Consider the following 12,477-nt stretch of genomic DNA (forward strand, 5'->3'; position numbering starts at 1 on the left):
TGCAGGTCATAAATGCACAGCTTACCCCAGTTGTAATAGCTCAATGCATATTTTTCATTATGAACTGCATGTAAACAGCCTACCTAACCAATGCCTACCCTGGCTTCGAACACTGTGCACGCCACTGCTTATTCTATCTGCGCATAGTTGGCCGGCGGGCGCGGCCGCAGCTTCAGCACAACGGCGGCGCCGCGGGAGCCCTCCCCTCCCTCCGGTGCCGCGCCCGCGCCCGCACCGCGCCGAACGGCCGCTGCTACTGCCGCTGTCAAGAGAAAAAAGTCCGTGCCTGCGAGGAGTGATAGGTTTGTTTGGTTTTCTTCCAACTACATATCATTTAGGCGAGGCTTTTCAGGATTCCCCCCTTTTAGCAGAAGCGGTTAAAAGAATTTATCTAGAAGAACTAGCTGATCAAATGCTGCATAATTAATACTACTATATAAAAACATTCAAAATTTCTTACAAACACTTCATCATGATCAACCCATCGCCGGCTCCTTTGAGATCATTATGAACTACAGGCTTCCTCATGATGTTTCTCTTCACGTGATATTTAATTTCGTAAAACACACATAACTTCGAAAATTTAGCGTGCCCGGGATCGAACAAACATTTAAAAAATAAAAAAATAAAATAAAAAGAGCCTTTATTGCAGTGTTAAGTATTTACAGGTTTTTCTTATTACTAGGTAAATAATGCATTGAATACTTAAAAATTATTGCATTAAGGATTATTTACATTAACATTTTTTGTTGTTTTTTATTTTATTTTATGTTCTGCGTGTCCATCGACATAGGCCTCCTCTAAACTTTTCCAAATGGTTCTATTTCTGGCTAACCTTGTCCACATACCACCAACCAAGTTTCTTATGTCATCCTCCCACCTTTTAAATTGTCTCCCCCTTCTGATAAGAGATAACATAGAAAAATGGACCATAAAAGTTCTAGAATGGTACCCCAGAAACAAAAAGAGAAGAAGGGGGAAACAAACATTTACTTTATTGTTAATTATAAGTATTGATACAGGGAATCATACAATATACAATAGCATAAAATGGCTTCAACTTTTTTCCCTTCCGTACAAAGAATATTCCAATTATAGGCGAGGCTTTTCAAGATCCCATTTTGGCAGAGGCAATCAAGCAATTTATCTTACTAGCAAATCAGATACTGCATACTACTATTTCAACCCCTCAAAAAATTCTAACAGACATCGATTTGTTAATACAGAGAATCATACAACGGCACAGCAGAAGAATTCTTCATAGACATGATGATACAAAGACACGCGCGTCTTCTCCTATCTACCGCGCGGTTGGTAGCCCTGGGTCGATTAGCCGCAGCCTTGGACCTGCATCTAGTGGCGTGGCTGGCGGGGGAAAGGGAACGTGCGGCTAGGGTTGACAATGCTGTGTTGTGTTTGAAGAGGCTGCATGAAGACTTCATCTGGCCGTATCCTGCGTTGACTGAGGAGCAACATGCGCAAAGGAAGAGTAGTGTTGTACCTGGTTAGTATGTACCTTCTAATCGGAGTACAAATTGTTTGTGAACTTAAAGGACTTTTTCTTCTAAAGGATTTTTTGTGCCTTTGTTGCTTTTTTGTTATGTAATAAGTTCACCCTAAAACTAGGTTTCATGGTACGTATGAACGCGGCGAATATAGTGTACCGGATTGTCTGATGCGCACGAACGCGCTTGTAACGTTATTCTAATGCTGCGATGCGTTCATAGTTCATACGCATCGAGGAAACCCGATATCTCGATAAGTATGTTGGCTATTTCCATGTTTTATGATTAGAAAGAAATAATAAAATAATTGAATTAGAATGACTTTTAAACAAAACACAATAATTAACATCCTAGGCAAAATTTTTCAGACTAAAAAAAATCTGATTGACTAAAAAAAGGTTGCCGAAAAAATCGGCTTTAAAAATTCGTGATTGCTAATATACCGTTTTCATCAGCGCCATATACTGGCAACACGGAATTGGACAGTCAATGTGGGGACAGCGGCTACGTTTCGCTGTCGCTTCGAGCCGTCTTACCCTTAGCAGCGGGGGCGCCACTCTCCCCGGCACCGATGAGGTAAAATATAAAAGTTTCGCTTTATCTGTAAAGTCTGAGAGACTCTGGTCTTAGGCTGAGATTTATAGAGCGTACTTTGACTTTGCTGCTTAGACTTGATAAGTCTGAGCAAATTCAAGTCAAGTAGTTTGTATGTTTGATAAAATGTTATCCACCTTCTATAGGATCTTGACTTCTGTGTTTGTTTCTTGATTTATCGTTCCGCCATAAAGAAGCACCGGATCGACGTGATTTTTTTAAATCGTCTTTTTTAAAATAAAAATAGCGAGCAAACGAGCAGGCACCACCATCAGAACACCTGATGTTAAGTGTTTACGGCCGCTCATGAACATTTGCAGCACCAGAGGAACCGCCATTGCGTTACCGGCTTTTCAAAAATTTGTTGGTTTGCCTCTTGAATAATCCCATTTTCTAATAATTATAGTGGGTAGATTAGTCACGTCTGGTATAAAAAATTGAAAAGTGAGTATGATTGTTTGAACTCTGATTTGGCTGTAGTTCTGCAGATATATTTAGAAGATTGCGATTATGCCACAGAAAATAATTTAATATTCTGTACATTTTTGCATAGCATAACATTTTGTCTCTTGATTGACCTTCGTATATAACTATGTGAATATTTCCAGTTCGGTCGGTGAAGGAAGTGTAGCAGAGGGCGGTGGAGTCGCGTGGGGAGGGGCTTTGACGGAAGGCGATACCGGCGCGGACGCGGGCGAAGAGCGGAGATATGCTGCTCTCATGGAGCGCCTGCACCATCACCAGGCCGAGAGGGGAGACCATACTGCGCATGTGCAGCTCAGGTATAGTACTAGCACTGTAAGGCCGCTATTACACCTGTACCTGCGCAGAAATCTTATTTTTAAATGGGGCGAAAATATCTCAGCCAATTATAGCGCGCGTCCGTCCGCTATTGGTTGTTGCCTAGGCGCCATACAATAAAAAAAATTAAGCTGATCCGGTTCGAAGGATCAAAAAATTTACAACGTTTTCCTTCTCAGATACTATTTACAACTGATGACGGAAGCAAGCTGCGTAGAATGGGCATTGGTTGTAGCGGTGGTATTACGAGATGCCTTGGCGGTGTTGAGATGCGCGAACGCCGCGCGCGGACCTGACGTCAGCTTGCAAGCCGCGCGGAGACTTCGCACCGCTTTAATTGATCTACACGCTTGGACGGACGTTGAATGGTAAGCCTATCCCTTTCACACTCATAAATACTTCCCACAGCTGATTGGGATACCTGACAGAGATACGACTTGCCTGATTACTTACCTAAGTATATCTAATTACTTAATACATCTAATCACTTAATGACATGATTTAATAACTTAATGATTCAATTTCTTAATTATCTAATTACTTATGTATCTAATATCTTAATGACATGATTTCAGCTACATTATCCACGAGTGCTGTAGGCTAAAAATTATGCAGAGTATAATTAGAACGCTATAAGCTATTTTTCAAACCCACAATGTAGCATGCAAAACTCGGGGTCAATGCACTGCTCGCATTGTCCCCGCGCCACGCAACGTTCGTTGACCGGTAGCGTTAGTCAGATGTTTTATTTGCAATACATTGCGAACTTTAAAAAAAACGGGTTTTTAATTTGTTTTTGCGGTTTTATTTTGTGGTATCTTATCAGTAATTATCAGCTTTATCACCTGTCTTCGTTTTTACCACTATTCTACTTACACTCTCTATGTTATAGAGCTGAGAATATGAAATAAAATTAATATTTATTGATCAGCAAAAAAAAGTTGGCTACAAATAACACCCCGTTCCCACTTCTCAGCTGTCGGGTCGGATTTTAATCGCATGTTCCAGTGCAGAACATTTTGACACAAAATCGGTTTCAGACAAGTGTGAATAGCTTCATATAAAATATTCTGCCACTGGAACATCCGATTAAAATCCGAACCCGACAGATGACAAGTGGGAACGGGCTGTAACTTTCATATAATGCGGGCCCCTAAACTAACAGAGCCCGTATTTTAATATTGCAACTTTGTTACAATAAACTAAAGTACAGTACGCGCCCAAAAGTCGTGAACATCGATCTTTAGAAGAAGACAGAAGATTTGTAGAGCACTGTCTCGGTTGTTAAGTCTGACAATGCGTCATATGGATATGAGTGACAGAGACAACGCTCTACAAAGATGAAATGTCATTCTAAAAGCTGATGTTCATCACTTTCGGCCGCGTACTGTAGTAGCGTTTACTTCCAGCCTCGGTTACAAGCCATTCATGCTAGCGATCAGCAACCAGATACCGTTCCTGACTTCGATAATAAACGCTCGAGAGCGCCGCGTGTCCATGGCAACGGCCAGAGCGCGCACGGCCAGTACCAGCTCGCTCACGGAACCCAAGCAAACCCCGCAGGAACCGAGGTTGCCTCCACCGCAAAAGGCTCAAGAGGTAACTTAAGGCCCGGTATTCACCTAAGCGGAGAGGATAGGAGATGCATTCAATCGACCAATCAGATTCAAAATAGATGACGTGAAAAAATTATCACGTCATTTTTTAAAAATCGGATTGGTTAACTGTACGCATCTCCTCTCCGCTCCGCTTAGGTGGGATACCGGGCCTCATTCTTGAATTGCTTAAATATTACTTTTATATTATTTTTTCGATGGCAAGTTAGCCCTTGCCTGTCTCAACCTTGTGGTAAATCAGGATTTAGGCTAAGTTGGAAGCGAATTTATTTTGTTAATTTTTATTATCAGTACCCTTATTATAAATGCGAAAGTGTGTTTGTTTGTTAGTATGTTAGTTTATTGGTTTATTGGTTTGTCCTTCAATCACGTCGCAACGGTGCAACGGATTGACCTTATTCTATACTGAAAAAGTCGTTGCCTATTTTAATACAAATTACAGACAGCTTGCATCCCGGATAAGCTACTTTTATTCCGGATAATGAAAGATTTCCCACGGGATTTTCAAAAAACCAACATTTACCAGAATGAAGTCGCGGGCATCATCTAGTTTTAAAATATTTTGAATGAAATCATTTTTTTACCACAGGTATCGAAACAATCGGTGAGAAAGGATTCTCCTATAACAATGCCCGAAGTTCAATCAGAAGTCTTACCCGTCAGACCTTCCTTACCGTCCCGAGAAGAAACCACGTCTAACTGTGCCATAATGTAGGCTTTTTATAAAATTGAAAAACACGATTAATTAAAAATAACCAAGCTATTTATAAGTTTGGGCGGCACAGTGTAAATACGTACAGTAAGACGACGCCATTGATGTTTGCGGACTAGTCTGCTTTAAGGTCCAAACGCAGTTACGCTGCGTTGAGCGACGCGATGCGGCATGTCAAATATAGTTTATATAAATGTGTATGGAGCAAAGCACACTTGAGCGACGCGCGGCAAATATGACTGCTGCGTCGCATAGTGCAGCGTAAGTGCGCTTGAATAACTATTCCACTGCAAATAAATATATTTTTAATTAATTTGACTGCACCTTACTAGATGCTTAAATAATATTATGAGATAGGCATATTAGTTCCCGCCTTAACATATCTATCTCACTCTACCCTATAGCGTTGTGTCTCTCCAACCCTACCACCGGCAGTGACTAGCGAACGCGAGGTAGCTGCGCTTGTCATTGTATTCATGGGACTTGGGAAAAATTATTCAAATAAATTTTGTACAAGTGCTTTTGAATGGTTCCTCAAAATGTTTAGCGCCCACTGAGATTTTTGCTGTTATCTTTTTTATGTGATTACGTAACAGAGAGAGCGCTATACTAAGTTGTTTCCGCGGATACGGTACAGACATCTTGGTGGCGTCGTCTGACTGATTAAGAAGTATGTTTTAGGCTGTGGTTTCGGTTTAGAGTGTTTATCTATTAACCATGTGGTGAACATAGACCTGTATTTGTAATTCTTATGGATTTTAAACTGTTGTGAAATTATGATGAAAATTTTTAAAAGTAGGTTATTGGGTTATTATACCGATAAAATGATAATTATTAAAATATTATAAATTAATGCTTTAATACTGGTGTCTGGTGTAGGATTGTATTATTTACTATTGCTTTTAATAACAACTTTATTTATATAATCATAATTTCTACTTACGTTTGTCAGTATGTCTAGTCTTCTATTTTGTTAGTTCAATTTCTTTATACAATTCAATTTATATGATTTATTATGAAATAGTGATTATTATTACTAATCAATTTTTAACCCTCATAACTATTTATTAATTATTTAGATTACAAAATAATAATTGTGTTATGTATTAAAAAGCTACCGCAGACTACAGACTAAAAGATCTACCAATGAATACGACTTAATTTGAATAAAAATATTTCGCGTATACTTATTATCATTTTTGTCTGTAGTTTGAAATGGCGCTATAATTAGATTAATCGGTACTCACGTAGGTATATCTACATACATTTCTAGTGCTGATTAATAAAGTTTATATTAAAGTTAATACTAATAACTAAATACTTCTGTAATATCTCATTTGTAGGTAAAAGTAGATATTTAAGTAGATAAATAATAAAAAACGTTTGTCTTCCCGGCCGATATTATAATATCAATTTTCAAAGATCCAATTACATTAGACATAATAATAGTAATTTAAAATAACTGGTAATAATTTTTATGGCTTATTCGTAGTATAGTTCGATTCAATCGTTTCGACGGCTGAGAAGTGAACTGCGAGAGGGGGTTCGCGCAGATAGGTATAGTACGAAAAGACGGTGATGAAATTAGTGGTGTGTAGCAGTGACGCAAAATATGTTATTGCAACTAGAGCTATGCGGTTGATCACAGCCGCCTACGGAATGATTTATGCCAGTACAATATGGCGGGCGCGGGCCGTGGGCACACACACAAGCATAAACTGCTTCATATAAAATGTTCATGATTTTACGTACGTGCCCACGGCCCGCGCCCGCCATTTATTGGCATAAATCCCTAAAAGATTGCACCGAACTGTACTAAAAACTTTCTTACAATTATAAGAGTAACAAGAAGTGTACCGCTTGACTGAGACGGCTCGTGGGGTTGACAGGTTGTGTGAGGTGACAACGACGTCGAATTCCTTGAATTTTACGTCCACTGGCACCCTCTCGTAATCCGCGGCTGCCCCACGAACCGTCTCAGTGAAACGGTATATCTACAGTTACCATATTCGATTCTCTATTGGCTACGACTAAAAAGTAGGCAGTCTGCGCTCAGGTTAGTTAAATGATGTTTTATCTTTGTTAATATTTTTCACGAACTAGAAAAACTCGAAAGTCTCGAAATAATGTTTATACCTATGGAAGCTTGCTGTCTTTTTTAATACCTACAACTTTATAAAGTTTTAATTAATAGCAAATAATACTTAACGTTTAGGAAGAGTTCATAGTTACTGTAATTTTTCGTCCATAGACCTACATAACAATATTAATAATGAACCTAGTTACTAAAATAGTGAAATGACTCGATTTTCTGTTTACTCACAATTTTAAGTTTTTATTCTGGACCATAATATCATTGATCATTGGATTTTGGAAATATTTTTTTATTTACACATTTTACACATTTTTTTCCTCTATCGAGTCTGCATAAAAATGAGCAGAACTTTAGCCCGATGACAACAAGTGCACGTGCTAATTTAAATATCGACTCTTTCAAAAAGATAAACAAGTCTTTTAGATTTAAAAGAGACTGTTTAAGTCAGTTACAGAAAAATAAGATCATACGTGATAATATTTGCCAAAAGACATTTTGCAACGAAGTTGTTTTTCTAATATTGAAATGGTGACAAAGCAGCCACTTTATAGGCAGTTAAGGCTGATTTTGGTTTGTAAGAAGACTTATGTTACAGATCGCGCGGCGAGAGTTTGGCTTTGACCTTCGGGTGGAGGGGATTACTGCGCATGGGTACTGTCACGCACACAATACTTTTCCTTTTTTATGTACCAGGTTGGATATTTGAGTGGGTCAAAATTCATGTACAGTGGTAATAATGCTAGAAAATAATACGAAATAGATAAACTTCTTCATTTATTAAAACTATTGATAGTTATTTTACTTATATAAAATGTTTATTTCCTTTTAAAGTTTACAGAGACAGCGATGAAAATTCTAAATAATTGTTTTTTAATAAAATTATTTATTCCAAGATACACGTAAAATTGGTACATACAAACAAAAGAAAACTTAAAATAATTATTAAATACAAAAGTTAACATTAAAAAAAAGTCTTAGCAGCAGTGCTATTCAGATTCTTATATAATAAACAATTAACGAGAATAGCAATTCACTTGTGAACGTGATTGTACAAACAGAGGCAGGGAACGACTGGAGCAGTGGAGCGCCAATCAGAGCACCGCGTGCGCCTACACACCCGCCCCGCACCCCACTAATTGCCCGTTGATACCCAATTTCTGATTTCTGCGCAATAACGGTCAAAGCCAAACTCTCGCCGCGCGTACAATACCGCTTCTGTTGATTTTGTACGCTCATAGAGCATTTACGCAATGGATGTTGAAACTGTGGCAACGTGCGCGCTACGCATAGATAATAAGTAATTGGTAACTACATAATTAAAAAGAAATACCTATAAGAAATTTTAATCGGAGGACGCTTTACTACTGAGCCCAAATCAATTTTTTTTCTTAAAAAGAAATATACGTTGTGATGTTTCCTGAGCTCAAAACATTTAATTTTTAATTTTATGTCTCAAGGGATGAATGAAAAATCAAAACCTCTCTGCTGCGTGGCAGGGCGGTAAGTGAGAGGAAATGACTAGCGTCACCATTTTCGATTCGTTTCTTTATACACGAGCCATACATGACTCTAATCCGCACTGGGCCAGCAGCGTGGCAGACTATGGCCTAAACCCTTCTCATTCTCCCGAGAGGAAACCCGTCTCAGTAGTGGACCGGCAATGATGATACCCTTTTACTCACCGAAACTAACTGTTCTCGCCATTCTTGGTGCCAAGTTCTAGATCCTTGAGTATCAATTTTGAGGAAACGAAACCCTTGTACTGTTATTCTGAACTTTTTCTGTCAAAAAATCTGATAAACAAGAACTTTTTAATTTGTCCGCTAGGGGCGCTATTCTCAAATTGGCTTTACGGCTCTGGGTTCAAGCCCTTTTGAGTCTACTAAAATTTAACACTAACTTTAGTAATAGATAAATACCGGGGAGTTTGAGTTACGCAAAAAATTACTCAAGGATAGATTAATACCAAATTTAAAGATTTTCTTAGCTAACTAACTTACTTTATGTTGAAATCGTGCTATAAATAATACTGAAAATAATTTAGTACAAAATCATTTTTATAATCATATTGTGACCATATTATATTGTTATAGTAGCAACTTAGATATTAAATTAGTATATATTAAGCTACTTATCTGTTTTATTAACGATCTATGTAATAGTTTTTATAGCATTAAATCAAACAGCTATTTTTTCAATTATTAAATTAAATAATATTATTTATGCCGAATTATAATTAATTAATTGTAACTTATTCTATTAATATTTAATTGTAATCATTTAATTATTTATAAGTTGTAAGTGTTCGAGTGAAGATCTGAAAAATAAAAACATAAAGTACACTAATATTTGTAATACATTTTTTACCATAATTAAGATTAATTAGAGTATTTAATGAGTGAAACTTTTTATAGCTAAGTGCTCGACCATAGCTGATCTTATAAGTATGTTCTTATTAAAACAGTTAATAGTATAAATGTCGCTAATTCGATTGTCTAGTCTCTAAATTGACAGCTCTAAATATATTGCCACCTTTTTCACAATATTCTAAACCGAAAAGAATGGAACAACATTTAAGACCTGTCACCTTCGTTATGAAACTTACGTGGCACACAAGTACAATCGATTTATCTTCATTATATACTCATAACACTTCAATAATGGAGGACATGTATGTTAAAATATTACATTGAAATGAATACTGAAATACAGAATTACAGAATTACAGAAGTCAGAACTTTTTACACGTTTTTAATAATACGTTGTAGTTTTTGACATGGCGCGATGTGGTAATGACGTGTTTAACACCTACTTTCAGTGAATTAAAGGCCGCGCGCGGTTTCTTATGAATGGAATTATTTAGCTTCTTAATGTCTTGACTAGAATATTAATAGTATACATCGTCGCTTGGTCGTGTGACGTCACAATCACACCAATCCATTCTGTCAAAAACATTGAATGGAAAAGCGCATTTTAATTTTTCTGAAATCAATCATTTTAAAAGATATTAACGTTTTTACTATAAACTAACAACCAAGAACAGCGCATCGCGGGCGTCTTTTTCCTAGATCGAACCTGCGATTTGTGCAATTTTAGTAAGCTAAGAATAAAATTTCCTTCTAACCAAACTTGGTTTTCAATTTTATAACGAATATTTTATTTTAGTACAAAATCGCCACATTCCATACGCAGGTTTCATTATCTGCTTAGCACTAATTTTGTAACAAAAAAAATATTGTAAAACCATAGGGTCTAGACAGACGGTCTGCTACCAGACTACAAAAGTACAGTAACCCCCCGTTCCCAATTATTGTCTGTCAGGCCCGGATTTAAATCGGATGTTCCAGTGGCAGAACATTTTATATGAAGCTATTCACACTTGTCGGAAACAGATTTTGTGTCAAAACGTACTGCCACTTGAACGTCAAGTAACAAACGACAAGTGGGAACGGGGGGGGGGGGGGGTACAGGGTGCTATTTTCATAGGCACAACATTGTGAATCCGCATATGAACTGTACAGTCGACGGACAGTTGAGATGCAATTATATCAACTGTAATAAAACTGCATCCATATTGCAGTCCCGAGTGCAGACCGTCTGTGTAGACTTGGGTATTTGCCTACTTTTGAATTTGATAAATATTATTACTTTATTGTAAATAATGACGTACGCTTAAATTTTTTTTTTAAATCCAACAAAGATTTACAAAGTTACAGGCATTTTAATTTTGGAGTGGTAGGGTCTTCGATCCCTTTCTCGTAAAACGAAAATTTGTATGAAACCGCACGAAGCTACTATGGCATTAGTAGGTGTGACGGCAAACTGCTGTATCGCTATCTCTGTCTAATCAGAAATATTTAAATGCTTATAACATTTTTGTTATTTGATAGATTTAATTAGCTTTTTCAGTTTACGTCATTATTTTTATTCTAGTTTATAATAAATTAATAAAAAAATTGGAGTCAAATACCCACTTATAACAATAAGTATAGTACGGGACAGGTCGAAATGGCAATCGTGGTGGGGACACTACGCACACCCGCACAGCCCCCGCGCTAACCCGGTGCGGGATGCGCGGGTGACGTGCGGGTGTACGGGGCGTCCCGCCGCCTCATACTTTGATTGTCATCTCGACCTGTCACGTACTATAGATTATTATTTCTTCGTGATGTCAATTAAAGTTGTGAATACTAGGTATATGAACTTCGAACCGTCATGCTCGTGATGATATGTTACAGGTGCTAATAAAATTTGTTTAGCTAATCTATTCATTTCATGGCGAAGAAAGACTACGGAATTATTGCGGTTAATTCTGTTGTAGGTACACAATCTCTAAACTAAAATGACAAGTATATACAGGGTGTAACCAGAACGCTAGCAAAAACTTAGCGTTATCGTTATACTACCTAAACACAATCCAATACCAATAAGCATTTGCCTCATTTTTAGTTTGTGATTTAGTATCTTTCAAATGCAATGTATAGCGCGCAAAACTCGGGCTAATGCCCCGCCTATGACGCAGCATTGACACCGAGTGGCCTACATACGCAACATTCGTTGATCACTAGCGTCAGTCAGATGTTTTATTATTTGCAATATATTGTGAACTTTTCCAAAATATAGGAAAAAAATTCAAGTTCGAGATTGTGTACAACAGAATTAGTTTCCTAAATCCCTTTCTAAAGGTCGAGGTACAATATTTCCTGCCGGCTACTCTACGGTAGTTCCCATTGAGTCACACTTCACTTCGGATTTTTTCCTCATTGTGTCACTTCTATGCAACACAATGGGGGAAAAACCCTCTAAAGTCACAAGTGTGACAAGTGGGGCTGAGACTTGAGAGCGACAAATATATTATGATGCTTGTTAGATATTTTACAGATATTATTTTGATCAAGTCAAATATAAAACAACTACCTACCTACCTTAAGTTCAATAGAAAAAATGTTTGTAATAAAACTACGACTGTCAAGGGAAAACTATAAAATTAAAATTATTGTACCTAACTAATCCCTATAATTCAACGGATATTTGTGTAAAAACGATTGTAAATTAAAATAGTCAATTGATGTTAATAAATAAATTAACTTTTTATGCACATTTCATTTTTTGACCCTTTTTCTCACAGAACTTCCAAATAAAGGATTCTTGTTC

General features: G+C 37.3%; 2 protein-coding genes across 4 annotated transcripts in view; both read left to right on the top strand.

Annotated features, from left to right (window-relative positions):
- Positions 1-6,898, top strand: part of Rich (Guanine nucleotide exchange factor subunit Rich) — a 36,438-nt gene extending 29,540 nt beyond the window's left edge. For all 3 annotated transcript variants that reach the window (XM_069505572.1, XM_034979518.2, XM_069505573.1), the window contains 7 exons: positions 148-302; positions 1,227-1,504; positions 1,961-2,081; positions 2,708-2,881; positions 3,080-3,268; positions 4,310-4,499; positions 5,106-6,898. In XM_069505572.1, the coding sequence (XP_069361673.1) occupies positions 148-302; positions 1,227-1,504; positions 1,961-2,081; positions 2,708-2,881; positions 3,080-3,268; positions 4,310-4,499; positions 5,106-5,231 (1,233 nt within the window). In that variant the 3' untranslated portion in view covers positions 5,232-6,898. The remainder of the gene's footprint in view (positions 1-147; positions 303-1,226; positions 1,505-1,960; positions 2,082-2,707; positions 2,882-3,079; positions 3,269-4,309; positions 4,500-5,105) is intronic.
- LOC117991896 (PX domain-containing protein kinase-like protein) overlaps positions 1-12,477 on the top strand; it is a 129,433-nt gene that overhangs the window by 72,580 nt on the left and 44,376 nt on the right. The gene's annotated exons all lie outside the window — the stretch shown is intronic.

Source organism: Maniola hyperantus, chromosome 20, assembly GCF_902806685.2.
Source record: "Maniola hyperantus chromosome 20, iAphHyp1.2, whole genome shotgun sequence".
Lineage (NCBI taxonomy): Eukaryota > Metazoa > Arthropoda > Insecta > Lepidoptera > Nymphalidae > Maniola > Maniola hyperantus.